The sequence below is a fragment of the Setaria italica genome, chromosome II (assembly GCF_000263155.2).
Source record: "Setaria italica strain Yugu1 chromosome II, Setaria_italica_v2.0, whole genome shotgun sequence".
NCBI lineage: Eukaryota > Viridiplantae > Streptophyta > Magnoliopsida > Poales > Poaceae > Setaria > Setaria italica.
Window position 1 is genome coordinate 29,565,490 of NC_028451.1, and position 26,818 is coordinate 29,592,307.

The 26,818-nt window shown below is 47.9% G+C and overlaps 4 protein-coding genes and 3 pseudogenes across 5 annotated transcripts; 4 read left to right on the plus strand and 3 right to left on the minus strand.

Moving 5' to 3' along the window:
• Positions 1-395: 395 nt before the first annotated feature.
• On the plus strand, positions 396-3,498 carry LOC101753738 (annotated as a pseudogene).
• A 2,541-nt stretch (positions 3,499-6,039) lies between these two features.
• LOC101754140 (protein trichome birefringence-like 14) lies at positions 6,040-9,771 on the minus strand. Of its 2 annotated transcripts, none has more exons than XM_004956695.3 (5): positions 9,164-9,602; positions 8,206-8,453; positions 8,036-8,095; positions 7,432-7,627; positions 6,040-7,356 (listed from the first exon to the last, which is right to left on the minus strand). In XM_004956695.3, the coding sequence occupies exons 2-5, from the start codon at positions 8,360-8,362 to the stop codon at positions 6,522-6,524; spliced, it is 1,248 nt and encodes a 415-aa protein (XP_004956752.1). In that variant the 5' UTR covers positions 8,363-8,453; positions 9,164-9,602; the 3' UTR covers positions 6,040-6,521. The 2 variants fall into 2 exon arrangements, with proteins under 2 accessions (XP_004956752.1, XP_022680183.1); XM_022824448.1 differs by lacking the exon at positions 9,164-9,602 and adding an exon at positions 9,663-9,771 and having other exon boundaries at positions 6,522-7,356.
• On the minus strand, positions 9,718-13,359 carry LOC101754531 (centromere protein V). The gene is made up of 2 exons (XM_004956696.3): positions 12,509-13,359; positions 9,718-10,474 (listed from the first exon to the last, which is right to left on the minus strand). The coding sequence occupies exon 1, from the start codon at positions 12,961-12,963 to the stop codon at positions 12,544-12,546; it is 420 nt and encodes a 139-aa protein (XP_004956753.1). The 5' UTR covers positions 12,964-13,359; the 3' UTR covers positions 9,718-10,474; positions 12,509-12,543.
• Positions 13,360-13,889: 530 nt separating this feature from the next.
• On the minus strand, positions 13,890-14,566 carry LOC101754937 (annotated as a pseudogene).
• A 1,671-nt stretch (positions 14,567-16,237) lies between these two features.
• On the plus strand, positions 16,238-16,933 carry LOC101757911 (glycine-rich cell wall structural protein 1-like). Its single transcript, XM_004959382.1, has one exon. It carries the CDS (start codon positions 16,238-16,240, stop codon positions 16,931-16,933), a length of 696 nt encoding a protein of 231 aa, XP_004959439.1.
• A 625-nt stretch (positions 16,934-17,558) lies between these two features.
• Positions 17,559-18,334, plus strand: LOC101758332 (zinc finger CCCH domain-containing protein 43-like). Its single transcript, XM_004959383.1, has 2 exons — positions 17,559-17,710; positions 17,797-18,334. The coding sequence occupies exons 1-2, from the start codon at positions 17,559-17,561 to the stop codon at positions 18,332-18,334; spliced, it is 690 nt and encodes a 229-aa protein (XP_004959440.1).
• Positions 18,335-21,649: 3,315 nt separating this feature from the next.
• Positions 21,650-26,034, plus strand: LOC101758740 (annotated as a pseudogene).
• Positions 26,035-26,818: the final 784 nt, after the last annotated feature.

The following is a 26,818-nucleotide window of genomic DNA, read 5'->3' on the forward strand; positions in this document are numbered from 1 at the left end:
TCGGCGAGCACGCGGGATTCTCTTGTCCCCTGGCGGTCTGTCGAGATAGTGGGCGTCCGAGCTGGAGCACCTGAGATGTTGCTGCTCGGTCGCCTCGATTGATTTCCGGCCGAAAGCTCTCGGGTTTTTGTTTTCGGAGAAAGGGAAGGGGACGGCGGCCTTTTGGTCTCTGATTATTGCCTCCCCCCTCTGATTCGATTCCTTGCCGGGATTTCGTTTCTCTTCTCCCCGCCGGAGACCGGTGGGTAGATCCTTTGCCTCCCTGTCCGGGCATTCGTAGCTCCTTCGGCGCCGCAAATTGCTCGCTGAATCCCAAATCTTTGAGAGGTTTTCGTGGAGATTTGTGTGCGGGGCGAGTGACCGGTAAAGATCAAATCTTGGAGGGGGCAGCGGGGATGGTGTCGAGATCCTACTCCAACCTCCTGGAGCTCGCCTCCGGGGGCGGCGGCGGCGGCGGCGGCGAGCCGCTTCCGTCGCTGGGGCGCCGCCGGATACCGCGCGTCGTCACGGCGTCCGGCATTGTGCCGGACCTCGACGCCTCCGACGCCGACGCCGACGCCGCCTCCGCGGCCTCCGATCACTCCTCCCACGCGCCGAGGGAGCGCGTCATCATCGTCGCCAACCAGCTCCCCGTCCGCGCCACCCGCCGCGCCGGCCCCGGCACCGGCGCCGGGTGGGACTTCGCGTGGGACGAGGACAGCCTCCTGCTGCAGGTCAAGGACAGCCTCCGCGCGCACCACGGCCGCGCCGACGTCTAGTTCGTCTACATCGGCGGCCTCCGCGACGACGTGCCCCCGGCCGACCACGACGAGGTCGCGCACGACCTCCTCGAGGGCTTCCGCTGCGTGCCCACCTTCCTGCCCGCCGACCTCCGCTCCCGCTTCTACCACGGCTTCTGCAAAGCAGCAGCTCTGGCCACTGTTCCATTACATGCTGCCACTGTCGCCCGAGCTCGGCGGCCGATTCGACCGCCAACTCTGGCAGGCCTACATCTCCGTCAACAAGATCTTCGCCGACAAGATCCTTGAGGTGATCAGCCCCGACGAGGACTTTGTGTGGGTGCACGACTAACCATCTCATGGTGCTGCCGACATTTCCTGCGCAAGCGGTTCAACCCGGGTCAAGCTCGGCTTCTTCCTGCACAGCCCGTTCCCGTCGTCAGAGATCTACAAGACCCTCCCCTGTGCGTGAGGAGCTGCTCCGATCGCTGCTGAATGCTGATCTGATTGGGTTCCACACCTTTGATTATGCCAGACATTTCTTGTCATGCTGCAGCAGGATGCTGGGGTTGAAGTACGAGTCGCAGAGGGGCTACATTGCATTGGAGTATTATGGACGGACAGTCACTATCAAGATCTTGCCAGTGGGGGTTCACTTGGAGCAGTTACAGTCAGTCCTCAATCTCCCAGAGACCGGAGTCAAGGTTGCCGAGCTTCTGAAACAGTTCTATCATCGGAACCGGCTGCTGTTGCTTGGTGTTGATGATATGGACATCTTCAAAGGCATTAGCTTGAAGCTTTTGGCGTTTGAGCAGCTGTTGATGCAGCATCCAGAGTGGCGGGGAAGGGTGGTGTTGGTTCAGATTGCCAATCCAGCAAGGGGGAAGGGGAAGGATGTGAAGGAGGTACAGGAAGAGAGCGATGCAATGGTAAGGCGCATCAATGATGCATTCGGGCAGCCAGATTACCAGCCAGTTATACTAATCGATAAGCCACTGCAGTTCTATGAGAGGATGGCATACTATGTTGTTGCCGAGTTCTGCTTGGTTACTGCAGTGAGGGATGGCATGAATCTTATCCCATATGAGTACGTAATTGCTCGACAAGGGAATGAGATGATAGACAGGATCCTGGGTCTCGGACCGTCTTCAAGGAAGAAGAGCATGCTTGTTGTGTCGGAGTTCATTGGCTGCTCGCCCTCCCTAAGCGGCGCGATCAGGGTGAACCCTTGGAACATTGATTCAGTGGCTGATGCAATGGACTCTGCATTGGAGATGCCCGAAGGGGAGAAGGTCTTGAGACACGAGAAGCATCACAGATATGTGAGCACACACGATGTCGGGTACTGGGCGAATAGTTTCTTGCAAGACCTTGAGCGGACTTGCCTCGACCATAACAGGAGGCGTTGCTGGGGCATAGGATTTGGCCTAAAGTTCAGGGTTGTAGCCCTCGATCCAAACTTCAAGAAGCTTGCAGTTGAACACTTGGTCTCAGCATACCGGAGGACAACAAAGCGTGTTATTCTCTTGGACTATGATGGGACACTGATGCCTCAGACTTCGTTTGGTAAGAGTCCTACCTCAAAGACGATAGACATGTTGAACAGTCTTTGCCGTGACAAGAACAACATGATCTTCCTTGTGAGCACAAAGAGTCGTATGACTTTAAACGAGTGGTTCTCACCATGCGAGAACTTGGGACTAGCAGCTGAACACGGCTACTTCCTCAGGTAATTTGGAATCGCTTTACTTCCTGCAGTTTCCAAGCAATTTCATCCTCACAATAAATTGACTTTGCAATGTGCATTTAACTTGTACTGAAAAACACTAAATGCTGCCAATGGGTTTTGTAGGTTGAGAAGAGATGCAGAGTGGGAGACGTGTGTCCCGGTGATAGACTGCAGCTGGAAGCAAATTGCAGAACTTGTGATGAAGACCTACACCGAGACGACGGATGGGTCAACAATTGAGGACAAGGAGACTGCGATTGTTTGGAGCTATGAGGATGCTGATCCAGATTTCGGATCTTGCCAGGCCAAGGAGCTCCACGACCATCTGGAGAGTGTCCTTTCGAACGAGCCGGTTTCTGTGAAAGCTGGGCTGAACCATGTTGAGGTGAAGCCACAGGTAAGCTTGCTGCCGCACAAAACAGCAACAGCTACTAACATTCAGTTGCCAACGTGCCACCTCAATTCCTGTTGACTAACGGAGAATTCATGGTTCTGCAGGGCGTGAGCAAGGGCCTTGTGGCGAAGCGGATCCTGTCGACAATGCAGGAGCGGGGCGACCTGCCGGACTTCATCCTGTGCGTGGGCGACGACCGGTCCGACGAGGACATGTTCGAGGTGATCACGGCGGCGGCGGCGCGGGGCCCGTCCCCCCTGCACCCGGAGGCAGAGGTGTTCGCGTGCACGGTGGGCCGCAAGCCCAGCAAGGCCAAGTACTACCTGGACGACTCCGCGGACATCGTGCGCCTCATCCAGGGCCTCGCCAGCGTCTCCGACGACCAGGCTCTGCACGGCGGCGCCCCCCTGCCCAACGCTGCCGTTGCCACCGACACCATCCCGAGGTGAACCGCGCCTGGCTGGTTTACTGCGCAGTTAGCTCTAGGAAGTATGAGACCTCTCGCTGTTCCCAGGTGTACATGCTCTAGGAACGGATCAAGGAACATGGTGGGTGCGTGCGTGCGTGCGTTTGTGGTGCTTCGTCGAATTGTCAGGCCTTGTGTACATAAAACTCCTCCCAGATCGTCATCGATCGATCGCGTCGATTTCTCGTCAGGTTCGTGTCGCGCTCTGTCTCCGAAGATCACCGAGAGGCGTCGCGCGTCGCGTTGCATCGTTCACACCGGTCGCGTGGTCGATGGAGGCGTCAATGATTTATTTCCATCCCCCTTTGCGAAGGATATGCGGATGAGGTGAGGCCATGGTGCCGCTCGCCCTTGTAGCCTTGCTGCAAATGATGGCGAGCAACAACAGTGGGGAGTGAATGGAGGTGGTGGTTGCACTTGCTGACCCGCACAGCAACGTGGGTTGGGGCAAAAGCCTTATCCTGTGATGACCCAACGGCGCAAAGGTCCTAATCATGCCGGCGGCAGGATAAGGCTCCGTCGTCGTCCGACGCCATCACGCTTCACGCCTGCCGTGTTTAGCAAAGGGGGTAGAGGAGATTGTTGCCCTCGCCACGGCGGTTTGGGTGGATCGGGAGGGGGGAGGGCGTCTCGTCGCGGTGATGGGTTGCCTTCCTGACCCGGACACCCGCGTTCTGCCTGCCTCGGGTTGAAGGGGATAGACTAGACGGTAGAGATAGAGACGCACGTACTGGAGTCTAGAGTGGAGTGTGGTTGTAAGCCAGGGCACTCTGGCAGCCAGACGAGGGCACGGCGGCTGAGTGAAACATGGCGTCTGGCATCGTTTGGCATCGTCGCGACGTCGTCCTGGGGTCGTGGGCGATGACGTGCGCGGTGGCGTCGGCACGCACGCGGGGCCGAGCGAGGAGGTGCGGCGGCGACGACGGCGTCGTTGCACCGACGTCCGCGCGTCAGGATAATCGTCGCGATAAGGATCCACCGCCGCGGCGTGGGTGGGGCAGGGGGCGGGGGCCGGCGACGTCGCGTCGGGGTTTATCCGGAGACCGAGAAGATCAATCAGTCGGAGGGGAGTGAATGATGGGGGCGCCGGAGCGGCATTATTCTACGGGCAGCTAGTCTTGGGAAGTACGGTGCCTGGGCTGCTAATCTTTGGCTTGGGGACAAATGGACCGTCCACTTGTTTGCTGTGCTCAGGCTCAAGCACTGCTGCTCCGTCAGTCAGAGGATTAGTTAGTGGGGCCATCTTGGAACATGAACAGTTGTACTTTGATTTCTCTACAAAACAAATTGATGAAAGGAATTGCCCATACGATAAATTTCCATGACAATTTTCGCCAAAAAACAAAAGAAAATTTCCATGACAATCATTATAAGGAACTGGAGACCGGACCGGAGGCCTTTATCAAAGGAAAAGGAGAACATCCCACAAGAGGCCTTATTCTGAAGTAGTCCGCCTCACGGAATTATTTACTCATGCGAGTGGAGAGAAAAGAATGGCAGCTCAGACTCAGAGGGTCAACAGCCTCCAAATATAGCTCCTTCAGTCACCTAGTTTTTATTAAATACGTTTATAAATTTTGATATAATTATAGCGGTGTGAGAATATATTTCAAGAAAAAAATGACTCAGAATTTGACATGTTTTAATGTTTAATCTCGATACAATATGTATCAGTAGCAAAATCTAGTTTCTTAGCTGCAGGAATCCAAAACAACACTACTATTACTATGTCTTATTGCTAACACATTGTGACATTAGCCAATTTGTTGCTGAGTATCCGAGAGTTCAGCATGTTGCTATATCCAACTTAGAGTACATAATGATAAGTGAGCACAACGTTCAGAAACACACAATGAAGCTCTACCGTAATATTTTGCTCTGTCTCTGCTTTGACAGATATTTACTGCTAGTATTATGACATTCAACAGGGGTATTAATAGTCCCATACCAACCATTATATATGCACTTCCCCAGCCTCCACTTAAAAGAAACAGGGTTCAAACCAAGAAGCTCTTGGACATCCAAAACTATTTGTCGGTAGCTGTTCAGGAAAGTGAGGATAACTGCACACTAAGTACCCACATTGAATTGACTCATCAATTGAAACAAGTGAAGGTAGTTAGCCCTTTCTTTTCAGAATAGATGGTGTTGGCTTCCATAAGGAGAGCTTTGCGTCAATAATTGCTCAATATACATCAATATCAAACATGCACTAGAGGGAAATGGTTATGCATTCGTCCAACCCTTGTCTAATCCATGATAGGCTCATGATGTCTCAGCTTTGTTCTATCTTCATAATTTTATACGATGCTTATCGGTTTCATGATAATTTGATTCTTTAGAGAAAAAGAAGTTATGCTTCTGGCATCTACTTTATTCAGTTCTTCTGGAACAATAGGCATAAATATGAAACCCCTCCATTTGTTTTTATAAGCTGTCTGTGAACTTGACAGTCAAACTTTGACATTTTGAGTTTACAACGAGCAATTAATTCAACAAGCAGTATGGCCAGAGGCACAAAATGATGCATATTTGGAAATACTTTCATATAATCTTCTAATTCTTAGGGCAAAAAAATGCATATAGTAGTGTTCTCTAAGAAAGAAAGAATTTACATAGAACATCAAGGGAAAGACCAGTATCCAGTAGGTGTGATTAAGCAAATAACAGAGCTGCAATATGACAAAGTATCCATAGGCTGCAATGATTATAAAATGCATGGAATATCAAGTCAGCTATTAACCGTGGAAATTCATTCAAAAACTATTATCTTTTGAAATGTTACACATACAGGAGTTTGAGCAGGTCACAAAAAATCAATGGAACATTGCACTTGTATCTAAACAAGCATATAGGATTTCGATCAACTTGTATGAACATTTTTTGGAAGAATATATGCTGCGCATGGTAAGCTGTGATAGGATATTACAGTAAGAGGAAACTAAAAACAAAATTCGACGTGCCTGGGGGACATTCAGTAGTCAGATAGGGCTCTGCAGCAGCTGATTTCATATCTGCTATTCTGCTCAGAAAGGAAGTTGGAAGAATCTGGACCGAACTGTAAATTACTTCTAGAAAACGATAGTATCATCTTGATTCTGTAAACACCTCCACATGGGTGAACTGAAATTCTGTAAATGTACAGGTCCTGCTATGGTAAGAACATAAGGACTCTTGGGGCTCTGGAAAAGGCCCCCTAACTACAGTGTGATACTAAATCTGTGCAAAGAGGAGCTCGTTCCACATATCTGGTATACCAGGCAAGCACCAGTGCAAGCAATCATTGATTCCTGTGGAAGCTTTTTTGAAACTAGAGTTTGAGATATGCCCCTCATCCCGTAGTTTTGAGATAGCAGTGATATCCAAAAGCTTAACCCGAGTCCCCTTCACAGCACTTTCTGCAGGTATATCAATTGAATGATCCTGCAAGACCTCACTTCCATTAGATAAGGGAATGGTATTTCCACATGTTCCACCTGTGTTCCAGTCACCATTTACAAAGTGTCTCGGTGAAATGGTCCTGAGGAAAACTTTCATCTGAGGATGCTGTGCAAGTTGTGAATCCATCCATCTGGCAATGCTATGCAGTGTAAGGTTTTTTGCACGGTTGAGGTCTGCAAGTCTACTACCTTTGCCTACAGGCCTCCCATCGGCATGCAATTCCCAATGATTTCCATTGAATTTCCCTCTGTTCCAGTGATGGCCAGTGTTAAGTACTAGAACATCAAAACTGTTAAGATACTTCTTCAAAAATGTAACTGGCCGATCAAGATGCAATGCATAGCTGGTCACTGCACGTTCTGTATTCAATGGTTCCAACTCAGAGAGAGTAGCAGACCAGTAGAAAAGAATAGTTGTGTTGGTCGCTGGAAATCGATGAGCCCACCCATCAGGTCTTAAAGCACCTGGGGCTTTGACAAGACCATATTTCCAACCAACATCTTCGACCTCTGGACTGTATTTGCCACCAGTTGCTATACACATCATTGACTGAAATTGCTGTCTGCCAAGTGAATCACCAACAAAAGCAAGAGTTTGGTTTTTCATCCTGAAATCCACAAAATATGTTAGAAAGAACTCCAGATTTCAAGAACATGCACACAGAAAATGGAACTAAAAATACCTTTTTAAGAAGTTAGGCCCTGTAAACTCAGGCATCTCACAACCATGTGGCTGCCACCGATAACTCTCATAGGAGAAATGTGCGCGCCGCATCATTCGACAAGCCCACATTTTTGACAGCCACTGCTTACATTCATTACCAGAATACAGTGGCCGCTTATCATCTGCTACCCACTTCCCCTTTGCATAGTTACAATCTATGAAGTAATAGCAACATTACATGAGGCAAAGGAAAATAATCTTCAGATTCAACATATAAACTGTGCATTAGAATAGTCAAATTTCATGTTTGCGAAAACTCATTATGATCAGCAAAAAAATTGTGGCTTACAATGCTTGGAAGTGAATAAACAAGAATAAAATGGCACACAACAGTATAGTTACACTCTAGGATGCAAAACAGCATTCTATCATGCAAAGGCAAATCCGCAAATTAATAAGGTTTTAGCATGTAAAATGTGGAGATACCACATAAGTTCTGGTTTGTAAACAAGCATCAGGAAAAGTGTGGCTACCAAAGTCTAAGGTAAGCCAGCAAGCATGAAGCAGCAGTGGAAAAAATGACAGGCGACAAGTACTAGGTAAGACATTGCATAAGGAATTACCCTTATTCACTTTGCCCCTAATTTTGTGTGTGTCACTCCTGGAAGCTGAACCTGGGATGCCTGATGCCAAGGGGAGCACAAACAAGTCAACAAAAACAGCAGAGAGTAGATTTTGAATCGGTAAATTAAGGAGCAAGACAAAAAAAAATTGCATGCAGATTTCAGACTACCATGAGAGAGAACTTTTAATTGCTCTGGTCTTGTACTGAAGATTGTGAGGACCGGGGCACCTTCCAGTAACAAAACAATAATCGGTACAGTGAGGAGAACCACCAGGCCGAAGCATAGCTTGTTGACGAGGAGCCTATGCAGACATCCACCTTTCATCCCAGGAAGGCAGCATAGGACCTATCTGGCTCCTCGATGTTGATCAGATGCTGATCTAATTCAAGTCCCTGAAGATCGAAAGCCAATAAACCTGCATAGTTCATTGTCATTGTTGGTGCTATGTCACAGATGAAATCAGCATCAAGATAGGCACTACAAGAGATAAGCAGCTTGACCCCCATTGCTCTTTACTTCAGAATATAACACCAAAAATGCGAGATTCGTATTTCAAAACGATCTAAAAACAATGAATATGCAATAAGGAGGAAACAACATGGGGCAAGATAGTAACTGCCAAGCAGCCAAGTACTGAACTAAACAACGGAAATCTCCTTAGTCCTTTCCAACTCTGAGCAATCGTGACATCACAATTTGGAGCACTGGGTGAGGTGGTGACACCAGACAAGACGACCTTCTACTGGCCGATTGACAACCGCATGCGGGAGATGGTGACACTAGCTAGCCTCTCCCCAAACCACTAAAATTATCTAATCTGAGTAAATTAGCGCATGAATTCCCGATCATATCCGCGAAGGCAGGCAGGCAGGCAGGCACACGCAAGGCTAATAACCGATGACGCCTGATGATCCGGATGAAGGAGCCCAATCGAGCCGCATTCAGCATTTACGGCGCGGGCGAGATCCACCGCGACAGCACAGCACAGAGATTGAAACATCGGGGCAAAAATTCCCGGGACGCGACGAGGCGTACAGGATCCGAGCCTACAAATTCTTCACTAGGACGAAGAATCTACCAATCTAACCCTGCGGATGGACGAACAAGAGTATTCGGCGGGCTCACCTGTTCGTCGGGCGCACGGGGCTCCGAGCGCCGCCGCCAGTGCTGGGGCGGTCGTCGCAGCCTCCGACGAGGATGCGGGCGGAGAGAGCGCGCGCGAGAGGAAGGTAGGCGGGGACCGGGGAAGGCCGGCACGTGCGAGAAAGCCGCTCCGGGAGAAAGAGGGAGGTGAGGCGGAGGCGGCGAGGGGGAGGAGGGACGGGACGGAGAACCGACAAGAGACGGCGGTGGCAAGCGAGGCGACGTGGGGCCCACGTGCCAGCGGCTGCTCGGTATGTGCCGGGACGTGTACGTGTCGGTGTGGCGTGACACGAGCGATCAGCCGGGCCGGACCGACCGCGTCCCATACTCCCATCCCCGCATCGGGTCCAGCCAGCCGGACATGGTCTCTGGTGGTGACTTGCGATGAGGAGAGTGCCCGACTTGCCTTCGTGTCCAAGCAAAGAAAGGGTTCGTGTCCGATAGACTTGCTTCGAGGCGAGGCCAAGGAATGTCTCTTTACCTGCGATCCAACCAATGGACATGGTGACCAACTGCAAACGGAGAGATTGCTCATGTCAAGAAAAGAAAGACAATGTCTCCTCCAGCACATCAATTTCGCAGGAACCACTGACGAAGCAGTTCCATTTCCGTAGAAACGCGACACCCGAAAAAAGATCTCTTCAAATGGGGCTCCAAACCGAAACAAATTGCCAAAGCATTAGCTGAAAAATTCTGGTCGCCTACCCCCAACTGCGGCACCGATCAACTTGGCAGCAAAATCGATTGACACTAGTACCAAATTTCAGTGTGCGGTAGCTGCAGCTCTCAGCAACCAGGCCCAATTCCCTGGAAGACATGGGGTCTCCGGTTGGCCAGCAGCGTGATAAAGTTCTTCACTGTAATGACTCACTGCCACAGCATAAAAGTGGAACCGGTAGGTTTAGGTTACCCACTCTCCCTGAAAACCCTTCTCAAAAGTCAGTGATCTGACCTGGCACTTTCAAGTTTCAACAGCTTTGCTCGGACACAGTACGGCTGCAATCCGCATCAACAAATCAACTGCTGACAGCAAGAAAATCAGTGTCTGTACTGCATCAGGGATCCACATGCCACACCAAAGATCAGATCCTGCTACAGGCCACAGCAGAGCATGGCAAACTTGGTGGACATCTAGGAACTAGCTGAGCGCTGTTGCTTCACCGGTGTATTGTTCAATCATAGCCAATCACTGGTGGCCGGTTCTAGAAAAGTTGCCGCTGAATTATTGTCCAACAATTGCAATGCCACTGACGCTTTATCGCAGGAGGGTTTCAGGCACCATATCATCAGCTCCTGCAGTGTTCATACTTCACAGTTTAGAATTGACTGTGCAAAGCCACTAGCCATGAGTGGATGTTTTGCTTTTGATACATTGTGTGATCCATATAGCTTGTACCCCTTTTTGGTCATAGACAAATTAAATGGCATCAGAAATTCACAAGTGCAATCATGAAGATGGGCGAAGAAAGATTAGCAGCTTAATTAAAGGATGTCCTAGGTGCCACTGGGGTAAATAGAAATGCATCTCAAAAGGAAGCAATGCCCATGGTTCACAAAAGGGACACTAAACTGATCCAGCTTTCAGAATTGAGTTGATGCGCTGACAGGAAAAATTATATATGACAAGATCACAAGGTTCACAAAGGGAAGGATGTATGCATATATAGAAGGAAACAAAAAAGCCTAATTAACCAACTAAAATTTGGAAACCATAGGCCATATCAGATGCGCAATGTTTGCTAGGGCAGAAACCACATTTGCTGTATGGTTTATACTGTAATTCTGCATTCACTTTCAACATCTTATTCCTATGGAACGAATTCATACAGCCAATTCCTGAAACTATCTTGTCATGTGAGTCCCTCTTGGTCATTAGTGAAGAACTTGCAGCAAATTAGTACACAGTTGCTGAACATGCAAATGCCATACTCCTGGTAAAGCACATGCTTAGTAGCCCTTCCTACAATTGTACAGATCTTTACGCGAGGTACAACTGCATACTCCCCTGTATCTGTGGTCAGAAAGTGCCATAGAAATTTCCCTTTTACGACCAATTTTGATAGCAATATGCTATAGATCTTAAAACAAAAGCATATCACTTCCTTTTCTCAACCGCCAACAGGTTCTGCAGAAAGTGACAAACCAAGAAAGCTTTGCACTAGACCCCCATTTGCTAGTGAAGCATAAAGAAGAGAACCATAAGGGGGCAAAAGAGTTCCAATAAGTTTGTGCTCAAAGAATATGCTAGGTAGATCCCTTTCTAGTGCGAGCCTACAAAAAGACTATTTCTCTCCCATGTTGATCATCCATTACATCTTGCAGTACCATCACCCCCGAGCTAGCCTCATTTCTCATGGCTTTCATCTGCTGTTCGTCAATCCACTGCATGGCCACTGGTTGCTGGCGAAGCCATGGATGATCTTCAACCGCAGGGTGGTTGTGCCTGAAAGCCAACAGCGCAGAGGGCAACCTAGCATCTTTGGCAGAGTCTTGTATGTCTCCTTGTATCGGTTATGGATTATACTGCAGCTTCTCCTGAGTTCATCTACTGTTGTCAACTTCTATATTGCAAAGCAATGACCACTTGTTTGAAGACTCACTATATTGCCTGCTATTGTTCTTTGCTATGTGTTACTTTGTTGCATGCTCACAATGGTGAGTACAAAAAGCTCATAAGCTGCGTTATGTCGTTATCTCTAGTCAAGTGAGCATTCTATTTCTTAATTTTTAGTTTGATGAGACATTTGAGTTTTCGCTGATACCCCTATGAAATTTAAAAGGATGCGGTATGCCTACCGTTACATGGTGAAAAAAATCCCATGAGCTACCTTATCTCTAGTCAAGTGAGCATTCTATTTTTTAACTTTTAGTCTGATGAAAGACATCTGAGTTTTTGGCTTTTCGCAGATATTGTTATGAAAATTAAAAGGATGCAGTATGTCTGCCGTTACATTGAAAGCACTCTAAGAAAACGTGGCAATTCGGGAGAACGATTCCTCCAAGTCTTAATTCCATTCATGTTTACTTTCTAAATTTTATCCAAATCAGGCAATCTCCCATCGTGCTATTAAAGGAACAGATTAGAAACAAATTTAGGCTCAGTCTCACACTCTCATGTCATAGCAGTTGAATTGGGCAAGGGCACAGGGCACTACATAACACTAACATTTTGGAAATCCTAAGAGCATAACATATATCACATCCAGCTAGATCTAGCAACTGCTCATTCATTCGCACTACATTTTCCGCTTTACAAGTTTGCAATTCACCAAGACGGAGAGGAATTTAATCATTCACCCAAAACAACAACCAGATAACCAAACTGACCTTCTTGACGGGAAGAACACAAATTGTCCTGCCGACTACTCCGCCCTCTCCTTGGAGAACTGGGAGATGTCGCTGTGCTTGAAAAAATCCTCCCAGTTCCTCCCATCGAATTTCCTGTACTCGACATGCTTCAGGGTGCCGGGGTCGACGCAGGTCACGGTGACGGCCACGCCGTCCGGGTTGGACCTCGGGGAGTAGAAGGAGGTGATGCCGCAGACCTTGCAGAAGGTGTGCTTGGCCGTATGCGTGCCGAACGTGTAGGTGGTGATGAACTCCTCGGAGCCGGCCTGCAGATTGAACTTGGCGGTGGGGACGATGATGTGGGTGTTCCCGCGCATGGAGCAGTCGGAGCAGTTGCAGATCCACGCCACGACGCTCGCCGGGGCCTCGACCTGCCACCGCACGCGTCGGCAGTGGCAACCACCGCTGTGGACGACGACCGCCTCAGAGGCCATGAAGATCCGCGAGCAGGAGAGCAGAAGCTTGAGACTCAGTTCTTGCAGTTGACTCCGTAGTCCCGGTCCATATCCCCGCACCGCAGCCCCGCTCAGACTTAGGATCACGATTACAGCTCTGTACCATTTCAGTAGGTCTAATTATTCCTATATAAATTTCTCTCTTTTTTTTCAGCGTACAAGTGGAGTTTCAATTTCAAAATCTTACAAGGTGATTTTTTTTACAAAAGTATAGGTTGTCCCTACCATTTCATTGCAAGACATGTGATTGGATATGATAAGATGAAATGAAACTTTTTAGCCCCTAATGACAGCTTCATCAGATTTCATACTCTTGGAAACAGTGCGTACACAGTTTCATTCAGATGAAACTCCTTCCATCTCTCTTCATAATTACCCTGCCATGTCATCACATGATGACGTGTCATTGTATTTAGTGTGCATGAAATCTCATTGCACTGGGACTAGCCTAATATCATGCTCTATGTTTAAAAATATATATTATAAATTTTTACAATTACTTTAATGTAAACATATATCTCTAAGTCAATTTCATAATGAAAATAATCACAAAAAATATTAATATATTTTTAACATAAATATTACTTAATACTTAACTTTTACACGAAGTAACAATAAAGAAAAATCAACTGGGTCAATCAAAATAGTTAATGAAATAATATAAATTTTGCTTAAGAGGTTAAGCATGATAAAATGATCAAATTGACAAGGTAATAAAATGGACTTTTTGTCTAATACAAATAACAAATTAGCTAAAAATCTTAGGTGGCAACATAAACTGTTTGAGCACTCCATAAGGCTTGTATCCAAACAGGTAACCACAAGGCGTCGCTAAGAACGGATCATGAGTGCATCCGTCCGTAAGCGAAGGGTGTGTATGTGCCCGTAGTTCGGTGGCTTCAGTCTGGTGTAATGTAAACACATCCATTTATTCTCAGTTTTCCACACAAAATTCACTAATAACCGGTAACCGCTGCACAAGCACAACTTAACAATCCACAAACACAAAAAGAGGCCGGAATTTATTCATGCACTAGGCACATCGCCACATCCACGCCGAAATTAACCTGAGCAGTGACCACTCTACTTCTCCGCCGCCTTCGCCTTCGCCTGGTTCTCGAACCACTCCTCCCAATTCCTCCCGTCGGCCTTCCGGTACTCGACGTGTCTGAGCGTGCCGGGATCCACGCATGCCACGGTGACGGCGACGCCGTCCGGGTTGGACCTCGGGGTGTAGAAGGAGGTGATGCCGCAGACCCTGCAGAAGGTGTGCTTGGCCGTGTGCGTGCCGAAGGTGTAGGTGGTGATGAACTCATCGGAGCCGGCCTGTAGATTGAACTTGGAGGCCGGGACGACGGTGTGGGTGTTCCCGCGCATGGAGCAGTTGGAGCAGTTGCAGACCCACGCCACGACGCTCGCGGGGGCCTCGACGCGCCACCGCACGCGGCGGCAGTGGCACCCGCCGGCGTGCACGACGACCTCCTCGGCCTTGGTGGGGACGGAGCTACTCATCTTGTATTTGTGGCACCCCGCGCTGCTTGCTCTGGTGACTTTAAAAGAAGATCTGGCACGGCTTGTGTAGCAGAGAGAGGAGCCGGCGGTGGGACTAAGCGTGGAAATCCTCGCAATCCGGGTGGCAGGGTGGGGTAGGTAGCCGCCGAGCTAGCTGCCAGTAGCTGGTGCCACGCGCTGGCCGCCAGTGAGCGGTGACCGCTTGGGAAGACGATTGATTAGACAGACACGAACACGACAAAAGAGAAAAACGCCGGGGGGCATGGGCTGAGGCTGATAGGCCCATATGGCCGTTGACTTGTTGCCCGGACAATCCAGTTATCTCGCTGTGTAGGCCACCGATTTGCAAGAAGGTGCGACCGGCCCACGGCCCATCCACCCAACGGCGTGGGCGGAGCGAGGTGGCCAGTGCCGGATGGCACTCTTTGGTGCGTTTGGTTTGGAGACATGATAGGATGGGACGGTGCCATCTCTATTTTTGGGATGGGATCATCCCGTCTGATGTTTGGTTGAGAGGGATGAATTCATCCCAGTTTTTTGTTTGGTACGATGGATTGAAAACGAGGGACGGATGGCTCGGGTAACACCGTTAGCTGCATGTGTTTAGTGGGACCCACATGTCATATATGGGCCCACATGTCATCTTCTTTTCTTTTTTTTTCCTCCTCACCCGTATCTTCTCCAACCAGACCCATCTCCCCATCCGACGCCGGCAAGCCGGTTCCCGCCCCCGCCAGCGCTCCCTGCCGCCCCAAGCCGTGCCGCCCCCGCTCGCCACCGCCGGAGCTCCCTACCGCCCCCGCCGGAGCTCCCTGCCGCCCAGGCCGTGGGCACCGGCCGCGGCACCGGGGGCGCTCGCCCCGTCGGCTGGACCCGCTTCCCCCGCCGGCTGCTCGCCCCGCTCGCCCCAGGCCACGCCGCCGCCCGCCGGATCTCAGGGGCCGCGGCGGAGCTCGCCCGTGCTGGCCGTGGCGGATCTCGCGCCCGCCGGCCGGGGCAGAGCTCGCCCGCGCCGGCCCCTCCACCAGCAGCTCGCCCGCCGACCGGGGCGTTGCTCGCCCGCGCCGGCCCCTCCGCCAGCGGCTCGTCCGCCGCCGGGGCGGAGCTCGCCCGCGCCGGCCCCTCCGCCAGCGGCTCGCCCGCCACCCAACCTCGCCCCCTCCACCGGTGCGGACGGACGGCGCATGACGACGCGTGACGGGGGCGAAGTAGGATGCCCCCGTCCGCTCGTTTTGGTGGGATGGGGGCATCCCGCATCTGGAGGGTATATTCCCTCGTAGGGATGTCCCCGTCCCACCTGTCTCCAAACCAAACACGGGACGAAGTGGGATCGTCCCATCCCGTCCTACTTCATCCCTCAAACCAAACACACCCTTTAGAGCCTGTTTGGGACTGCTCCACTCCAGATTTTGTAGCTCCACTCCGACTTCATGTTGCTAAACACCTCCAACTCCATCTATAACAACTCCAAAAAAAAAACGTGGATCTGGGGGGCAACTTCAATGTTTTCCTGGAGCTCCTCAAAGGGTGCTCCAAAAAACTATTTTCATACTTTCTCTTGAAGTTGGGTGAAAATTACCCACCAATGCCACCCTTTACACGGTAATGTTTCGGAAAAAAAAACATCGGTGCTTTCTGTTCCGCGAGACCGCGTCTCATCTCGCGACTGTTCGTTTCCGCGCCACCGCCCCTTGCGTTTGCGCCGCCGATCGCGATTCTGCCGCCGACCCTCGCGCCTGACATGCCAATCCTCCACGATGCGCCTGATACTCCTCCGCCGCCGCTGCCATCTCCCCTCCGGTGCCCGTTCCATCCGTCGCTGCCCATGGCCGGGCGCGGCCTGACTGATGGCGCCCAAGCACTGGGCGCCGATGAGTTGGAGGCGACCAACGTCCTAGCCGGCAGCCTAGTTGAGGGCGGGCGAGGCCTCACAGGGGGTGGCTGTGGCTTGGCCGTGACGATCGGTTCCCTGGAGATCGGACCTGAAGAAGACTTTGCCCTGGCCGTCCTGGCCGGCGGCGGTCCTATCCTGGGGGCGGGCAGCCGTGGCTTGGGCGCGGCCGGCCATGTTGTGGGGGCGGGCGGCCGTGCTCTGTCCGGTGGTGGCTGTGGCTATGCCACGACCAGCAATCCCTTAGCGGGTGGTGAACCTGAAGACAATGGCGGTAGTCGTGTCCTGGGAACTGGCGGGCGTGGTTTGGGTGCGGCCGGCCGTGGCCTGATCGGTGGCGGTCGTGCCCATGCCAGCAGCAGGCAGCCCCTGACCGGTGATGAGCCTGACCTCAAAGAGGTCATGGCCGGAGGCCTGGCCGGGTTCGGCCGTGGCCAGGGGGTGGGTGGCCGTGGCCTGGCCAAAGGTGCCCGTGTCGTGGGCAGGGGCAGCCACACCCTAGCGGGGGTTGACCCCGACCTTGAAGAGGCCGTTCTTGGTGGCTAAGATGCAAGTGTCAGCCATGATCGTGGGAAGAAGCAGCTAGGAAGAGGCCGGGGCCAAGGACAGAGCAAGAAACCCTCCAAGGCAACTAAGAAGAATGAAGAAGAGGAGGTATGTGAATTATCCTTTATCCTTGATGTATGTTTCATCTACGTTGATACAAATAATTAAACATTGACAAGATGAAGTATCAGTGTACATAATCAAATAGCATGAACAATGTAAAGTCACGCTAGATTGAAATAAGAGTGCAGATTCCTTCATGGATCTTCTGATTGTTACACTAGCATTTATGTTTGCATTGTATTGGCTCATGGTCTGAATCTATAACGTACATGATCAGTAGAAAGTAATGTATTGACCAGAATAATAAGAAGTTTGTATTGGCATGAAAGAAGATGAGTTATTGGTGTATACATACCTACATGATCTGTAGAATGTGATGTTGTAAATACATGTATATATAATGCTCAGGGAGATATGATGGACTGGACCGACGCATACACTTCGATCGTTTGTAACTTGTTTGCAGAAGAAAGGGAATAGACCAAATACACATTTGAACTCTGTAGGCTATACCGAAGTGTCAAATAGGTTTTATTAGATGACAGGAATTTATCTTAGCAAGATGCAACTGAAAAACAAGTGGGATAAGTTGAAGACAAAATTATCAGCACGGAATAGATTAATGAAGAGGCAAACAGGAACAGGTTGGGACAGAATAAAGGGTGTGATTGACATGGATGATGAGTGGTGGAGAAGGACAAGGAAGGTGAGGATGTACTTTTTAAAATTTTTTAATGAATCATTCATACTCGTTACTCACTCATTGCTAACACTATTTTCTTATTTTTTTTTCACTACAGGACAAAATCTCTGCAAAATGTGGATGATTTGACGGTTATGTTTGGTGACATCATTAATGATGAAACAGATCATTGGAACCCTATGACTTCGAACCCTATCATACCCCAAAATGATGAGACTCCTATTGATGTAGACATTGATGTTGGTGATAACCTTGATGGTGGTGGGGATGATATTCATGTGTACCCAACAGAAGAAGACAATGAAGGTGCTACTATGAATGACATTGAGGAGGTGTCTCCATCCATTGGCAATGGAAAAAGAAGATCGAGGGTTATCATAGACAAACAAAAGAAAGCAAAAACAGGAACCGCACTTGTCATTCAGGAAAAATTGAGTGAGATAGCTGAACAAGCCAAGGCTTTCACATCAAAGAAGGTTGGCGAAGTTACTGTTGAACAAGTAATGGACCTTGTTTTGGACTGTGGAGCGGGGTATGGTGCTGATGAGCATTTCATTGCCACTGAGTTGTTTGTGAAGAAAGATCAAAGGGACATGTTCATGACCTTTCCCACTAAGGACATTAGATTCGGTTAGCTTACGAGGAAATTCAACGCTAAATACGGGAATTGAAGACTATCATTTGTGTTGTCGATCGTCCTTTTCATTATTTTCGATTATTTGGACACCATTTTTATGTTATTTTATTAATATCACTTGAACTTTGTCATCATTGAACCTTTTGTATTAATGTCAGTTGAACAATGATGTATTCATGTCATTTTGTTTCATGTCTATGTCCTGTCTAGTCAAAATATATTCATATCATTTTTTTCATGTCAAATTGCAGGTGTCCGAGAGTGAGAGTCATAGTAGTGAGGAGAGTGAGCAGTTTTGGAGTTTAGTTCTTGGTGGTGCTCAAGTAGCTCAAAGTTACGTCAATCTTTATCTAGATTAAAACCCACCAAGAATATCAAACCTTAGTGGCATGGGATGGTTGATGGAGACAATAAGAAATGCGGGAGAATGCCATAGACAGCTTCATATGAATTAGAATATATTTATGGATCTTCATGATTTATTGGTGGGAAGGTATGAAGTTAAATCTTCCATGCATATGAACACACTTGAGATGTTGGACATTTTATTATACACTTTGGGTGGAAATGAGTCAAATAGGAGAGCTATTATTATACACTTTGGGTGGAAATGAGTCAAATAGGAGAGCTTAAAATAGATTCAACCATTCTGGTGAAACAATAAGTAGGAAATTTGATGAGTTCTTATTATGTTTGATCGCTATGGCAAAAAATTTCATTAGAACAAAAAATCCAAACTTCCCTACTGTCCATAAAAGGATAAGAGAGGACAAACGTGCATATCCACACTTTAAAGATTGCATAGGTGCTCTTGATGGCACTCGTATCCGTGTCGTACTGTCACCCGAGGAGATGGTAAGGTATATTGCGAAAATCGGAATGGCAACCCAAAATAATTTTATGTTTTGCTTGTCCCAATGCTGAACAAATAATAACTTGTATTACCTTCTCATTTTGCATGCACATACTATGTTGTTAAAGCGGGTTATCCTAATCGCCCTGGGTCTCCTTACAAGGGTGAAAGATATCATTTACCCGAATGGCATAGGAGTATGGAACCAAAGACTCCCGCTCCCGCGGAAAGATTCAATCATATTCACTTATTTATTCGCAATGTTATTGAGCGATCGTTTGGACTATTAAAAATGAAGTGACAAATTCTCTACAAGATGCCACCGAACCCTATGTACAAGCAAAAGATGATTGTTGTGGCTACTATGGTCCTTCACAATTATATCCGTGAACATGGAGGTGAAGACATTGACTTTGATCAGTTTGATCATGATCCTAATTACATACCTACTATCCCAGAAAGGTATAACAAATATGCAGTTTCTCCCTTGGCGTTCGACCGGTCTACTTCGAATGCCAATGCTCCAACTATAGATGTATTTCGTGATGAGTCGGCCACCGCCATTTCTCTTGCTTGGAACTAGTTAATATTGGTGTGATGAATTTTGTAATTTCATTTGGTGTCACACAGTTCAAATTTTAATTTTTTATTGGAATATGAAGCTGTCCCTGTTCTTTAATACGAAAATTTTCCACGTGAAAAAAAGAACACGAGCAGTGCCGGAACGGCACAGCTACCTCACAAGCACGGTACTCACATGCACGGTAGCGCATGGATTACTGTAGTGCGGTACTGTAGCGCGGAGAAAAACTCACCCAAAGGGTAAAAATGACTATTCCCACTCGTTCCTACAATTTCTAGAGCTGAATTTGCATCTGAATTTGCATCCGGTAACCAAACAGGTATCTTGCTCCCTATTTTTCTAGAGTTGGTGGGGTGAAGTTGAAAAAGGTAGAGTTGGTAAAAGCACCTACAATTTTACCATTCTTGCAGAAATGAAGCAACATAATTGTCATTTTTCTGACTTCGCGAGCCACGTATTGTGCCAGCATGGATTGAGCAGGGAAAATGACGTTGGTGTCCCTGCCCTCCTCACGTTGGGCATATTTTCCCCTGCAACAGACACGTGGGACCCGCACGTCGGGCTCATCTTCAACCTCCCACCCGCACGTTCGTCTGTGCAGTGAGGTTGGGGGCGGCGACCGCCCGAGCCGCGCGCTCTGGGCGGCTCCGGCGCGGCCGTCCCGGTCCCGGCCCGCCGGCCCAGTGCGGCACAGGCTCTCATCGGCCCGCGACGACCATCTCCCTGCGCACGTGCTCCGGCAGCTGCAGCGTGAAGTGCTCGAGGCCGTAGCCGCGCGTGGTGAAGGAGTGGCCCGTGGAGTGCGACCACGGGACGAGCGGCGGCGTCAGCGACGGCCACCCCGACCGCGACCGCACCGCGCGGCGCTGGCTCCCGATCCGCTCCAGCTCCATCGCCTCCTCCCTCCTCCTCTTCCGTCGTCGACGTGATCCGCGGCTGCAGCGGCGGCGGTGGAGTCCGCTCTGCCGCAGCAGCACCACCAGAAGCAGCCGGAGGCGCGGCCGCGATCGATGCTCGCGGGGGGCGGGGCCGCCAAGAGCCGCCACCACGCGTACAGCCTCAAGGAGAAGTTGCTCGCAAAAATCCTCTGCTCCATGTGAGCCTCCAGCAGCCTCGGCATGCACGGTCCTGGTAAATGGCGCGACTGCTGGCTGGAATTGCGAACCTGCTGGCGCAGGCGGAGTTGGATCGGATTGGAACCCCGTCAGCGTCAGCTCGTGGATTGATTGGCTGCGTCTTTCCTGCACGCTAGCTTTGGCCTCTGGGTGCTTTAGCGGTTGCCTGGTACCAGGTTGTTGAGCACGCGCGCGGCCCAGCTCATCGTGTCCTAGCCTCCTGTATTCTCCTGAGTTCCGCGAGGACGTGGAGTCCGTTGGGCTGGACGAAGCGGCCAAGAGATGGGCGATGGCTGAGAGGTTGGAGATGAGCCTGATGGGCGGGTCCCACACGTTTGTGGCAGGAGAGAGGGGAAGACATTACCAACGGGAGGAGGGCAGGGGCACCACCGTGTCATTTTCCCTGCTCAATCCACGCTGGCGCGAGGATGTGACTCGTTATGTCATAAAAATGATAATTCTGTTGCTTCGTTTATGTAAGGATGGCAAAAATGTAGGTGCGATGGCAACCGAAGGAGTCACGTTCGCAAGCATGGCAAATGGTTAAAATATTCCGCCCGCGCCAAGCCGCAACCGGCACGCCGGTCTGACACTCTGACTCGCCGTCGCCACCGCCACCGCCCGCCGCCCGCCTGCTCGCAGTTGCAGGACCAACTAATCACCAGTCCCAAACACGCACAGGCATCTCGGCACCACCGAAGCCTCGAGCCCGCCCCCCCTCCCCCCCCACCCGCGGCCTGCGCCGCGCCGCGGCGGCCGGCCATGTCCATCGACTACCTCGTGCTAGGTACGCGGCGCCCGCCTCTTGCTCCTTTTGGTATCGATTCGAGCTGCGTGGTGGCGACCATCGGTGGGCGGCGCGTCATGTTCGACTGCGGCGTGCACTTGTCCTACAAGGGCCGGCGCAGCTACCCGGAATTCGACCGGGTCCTCGCGGCCTCCGGGGCCACCGACTTAACCACCGCCATCTCCTGCGTCGTCATCGCCCACTCGTGAGTGTGGCATTTTCCTCCTCCCTCCCCTGGCGGTTTTCCGTAGGCTGCTAAGCTTCCCCTTAATTTGCAGCCATTTGGATCATATCGGGGCGCTTCCCTACTTCACCGAGGTCTGCGGGTACCATGGCCCCATCTACATGACGGTGAGCGCTGACTACTTTGTAATCGTTGTTTGGATTATAGCTAGAACAATTGTTTTGATTTTGATTCAAGTAAATTGGGATTCACCTTAGTTCAGTTTTATTCCCCCCTTCTTTTGGTCAGCAAACTAGTCAGCTACCAATTAACAATGTTGTGAGCTCACAAAAGTCACTGTTAAGTGCTTGCTGGTAAGTCCTTATGTTAGATGTCTTTGTTGCTTATGAGCTGAAGACCCTGGGACATCGTGAGTTGGTTTCGGTAGATTTGATGATTTTTGTCAAATTTCACCAAGGAAATTATCTTAAACTGAAGTATCCTTCACTATTAGCTCATATGCTTGGACTGGTCTCTTCTTTGGTCTCTCCTGTTCTTGTACCAAGGATTTATATCTCTTCATGAGTGATCTTCCATAACTTCTTTCATGGTGCCTCTCAAACAGTACCCAACAAAGGCTTTAGCTCCAATGATACTGGAAGATTTTCGGAAAGTAATGGTTGTTCAGCAATGGGAGGAAGGGCAATATAGTTATGAGGATATTCTCAGGTGTATGAAGAAAGGTAACCTTAATTAAGGCTGGGATTTCTATCATTGGTGTAGTTAAAAAGTTCTAGCAAGAAGCAGACTGTTCAAGTATGATAGTGCTATTTTCCTTATATTTTGACCTTGCAGTTATACCATTGGACCTGAAGCAGACTGTTCAAGTAGATTAGGACCTTGTGATCCGTGCCTATTATGCTGGACATGTATGCTTCTTTATTGTCTCATGTTCTGTTTATTGTACTTTAGATTATTTGAGTTGAAGTATTGATTTAGTTCTCCACTTTCTAATCTAGTAAAACCGTCATTCCAAATTCAAGGTCCTAGGGGCTGTCATGATTTATGCAAAAGTTGTAGATGCTGCTATGGTCTACACTGGAGATTACAATATGACATGAGATAGACATCTTGGTGCAGCGCAAATTGATCGTCTAAAATTGGATCTTTTGATAACAGAGTAGAGTCCAAACTCCAATTATTAGCATATTTCCTATTTGATTGTTGCCTGATTTTTGATTAAGTATTGTGAATCATGCTGCAATTTCTTATACGTTAGCACTACATTAGAGTATGTTTGTTCTTTTTTTTAAAAAATCATTATGTGGTTGCCTTGTTGATATCAGATCACAGGAACAGGTTTCCAGATCGGTACCCATCTGTGGACCATTGTCCCTGTTGCTAGCTAAATTGTTCACCTGAAAATCATTTGGAATATAGCTGTAATAACTATATTTATTACTTATTACGTTGTTGAATTCAGTTTCTGGTGTTAAAACGATGATTTGCATTTGTTTTATAGTATAACACGTGTGGTTTCTCAATGTTTTTAATCATGTTCATGAGATTAAGAGCACAATGGTGTGGATTCTTTTTTTTTCTATGTATACTATTAAGTATATAGTTGTTTTTTTTCTTTCTTCACTTCTGCAGATCCACATATGCTGAAACTACACGTGATTCAAGGCGTGCTCGAGAGAGTGAATTCTTACAAGCGGTATGTAAATGGCAAACCTGACTTTCCATTATGCCGATACACTTGGTTTTGTAGATTTAGTTGCATTTATTATTTTAACTGTTGTGTAGATTTTGTATTTGCATGCTTAATTACTTTTCTTCTAGCACAATACCATCCAAGAAGTTAATTTTCACCAAATTAAGTGCAATTTGTAATTTTTCATAGGATACATCTTTGTTTTTATCTGACACCTTAGACCACAAAATATTCATCTTGACTGTACTATACAGTTATTCTGTGAATCTGCGCATCATGCTTTTTTTGGAGGAAGTTGAGAGGGGTGAACCCTACCTATTTTCATTAAAACACATACATAGAATTTGTCTACACTACTTTACTTCCATCCCTTAACTATGTATTTTCTATAGGTCCATAAATGTGTTTCTGGAGGCGGTAAAGTTCTAATTCCATTATTTTCTGTGGGAAGAGCTCAGGTACTCTAGTTATCTCTATAATTTGAGGGATATAAAGTGATGATGAACTATTATCACTGTTTCACTTATTGATCAAGTCCCTTCTAACAATACTGTCACCTGGGGCACACTGTTTTGAATTTTCTTAAATAGAGTATCCATTTAGGATTGACACAGTCCTATTATGTATCTCAGGAGCTATGCATGTTACTCTATGACTATTGGGAGAGAATGAACTGGAAGATTCCTATTTACTTTTCAGCCGGTATGTCAACTTTTGTTAAATTTTAACTTGATTTTATGTATTTTCTGCTTTGATGACGTCATGTTTGTCCTGTAGGTTTAACCGTACAATCTAACATGTACTACAAGATGCTTATTGGATGGACTAGTCAGAAGATCAAAGACAGCTACAGAGTGCATAACCCCTTTGACTTCAAGCATGGTATGAACTATGGTTCAGGTCTTTAAAAGCTATACTCTGTTCAATCCTATGCAGACTAAAGAGGAGAAAGAAAATTCTAACAGTTAGACCTGTGTGCTTTTACTCATTTTTGTTTTTTTAAGGATGGATATTTAGTTTACCATGGTGGCAACCTTAGTTTAATCATGAGACATTCAATGTTTCATTTAATCTTAAAAACTCGACCGGCGAGGGAATGTTTCATTTAATCTTACATAGTTATATCAGAATAACATTATTTTTTTTCCCACATTGCAGTTTGTCACTTTGAGCGTTCCTTCACTGACAACCCTGGTCCATGTGTACTTTTTGCAACTCCTGGTATGATCAGTACCGGTGGTGGATTTTCTCATGAGGTGTTTAAAAAATGGGCGCCGTCAGAAAAAAATCTGGTTACACTTGCAGGGTATATCCCTTAGCTTTCTTATTTCTTCCATATTTTTCTGATTTTATTAGAAACTATATCTTTTTCTCATAAAATCGTTCTCGTTCATGCTGATGAACTGTATCCAACATGTTGTGCTAACTATATTATGTTCTGATGCCACCTTTTTTTTCCTGATGGAGGTATTGTGCTCCCAGAAGCATTGGTCATAAGTTGATGTCTGGCAAACCTGAAAAGATTGATTTAGAGGACACCCATATTGATGTCAGATGTCAGGTTGCTCTTCAATTCAGTCTATACTTTTTGAAATATTGTAAATTTTTTAAATAATAATGAAGGAGGGGGCAAAAAAGGCCAATGCACTTTGTCTAAACGAGCGATTTTCTCATTCGATGGTAATGTTTTGTTAGCCAGGGAAAAACTTACCCATTCACTATATCATTTCAGATGTTCAACATAATTGCTCTATAGAGGACAGACATAGTCAAAGGCTTGGGCTTTTTGCGGAAGTTCATTGGCATCTGTTGTTTCTCACATGCATGTTACTGTCCCATTAATATCCATTTCTCTTATCTGATTCTCTGAATTATTTGAATTTGGGTAGCCAACTTCTCCATCTATTTTCACTTCTCGTATGCTATCACTTGACACTGCGTTCTTTTCCTTTGCGTGCCAGGTCCATCAACTAGCATTCAGTCCGCACACTGACTCCAAAGGGATCATGGACCTTATAGAGTTCCTTTCACCCAAACATGTAATTCTCGTTCATGGTGAAAAGCCTTTGATGGCTTTCCTGAAGGAGAGGGTCGAATCTGAATTGGGGATGCCATGCTATTACCCAGCTAACAACGAGGCCGTCTCCATTCTGACAACCCAGAACCACAAAATTAGTGCCACAGAAAGGTTCATTACAAGCTGTGCTGGTGAGCAAACTGAAGACAGTCTGCGAAAGCGGAAGCTAATTTGTGGAAGCAATATTTCAGATGCCAATGGCGATCGAAAGCTAGCTGAGGGTATCCTTCTGATGGAGAAGAACAAGGCTTCGAAAATTCTGTGCGAGGATGAGCTTGTTCAGGTGCTGGGCATGGAGCAGCACATTGTCCAGTATGAACCAATGGTCTCCTCCAGAATTGCAGCAGCTGGCGAGTTGGAATTGCAGCAGCCAGCAGGCCGAGGCCAGGGAATGCAGCCGATTTAGGGTGGGAAGGAAAATGAATGAAATTGTACATGCTGAGATTCTGGCCGTGCTTCCTTTTCTTTTCTGCAAATTATTAGACCGTTGTACAGAGCTATAGATTCTGTAAGACAAATGCGTATATTACCCTGACAATTCAATGGTTAGATTAAAAGTTTAAATGTGACCTCTTGTTGCTTGACCCACCTTGTTCATGCATGAGGTATATTGGTATAATAATGATGGATGAGATATAATGATGGCGCGAGGGGTTGGAGGAAAATGGGTACTAGTTCTTCGTTTCTTCGTTTTAAACAGCCGTAGGTTTGCAAGGCCAACTCACTGCAGGAAAAACAAATCAGAAGTGCCGAGCAAAAACGCAGGACACAAGGAGTGGTCACAGGGTGGACATTGGTTGGGATGAGGTAATACCCGTCCAGCAACATAAAAGTAACAACACTTGCCCGGAGCTCAGTACCTCCCAAACAATGAGTCAATGACAACCCAAATATGATTCGCAAACAACCTGAAGCCCGCACGCTAGAATTTTAGTGAGGTGACTTAATCACTGGTTTACTAATCATGTCTTCGATCTTGAGGCTCTCAGGTGGTGACAACCCAAACAGCACAAATACGATTGACTATTTGGGTGGTTGCCTGGTTGGTCAGAGTGATTCAATGCATGGAGTAGGAAAACATTTGCAAAAGCTCACTACATACACTTGCAACAAAGAAACTGTAATGCAAATATACCTCTCAACCTGTAATAGTAACATGGGGATGACGCTACAAACAAATGCATTTCATC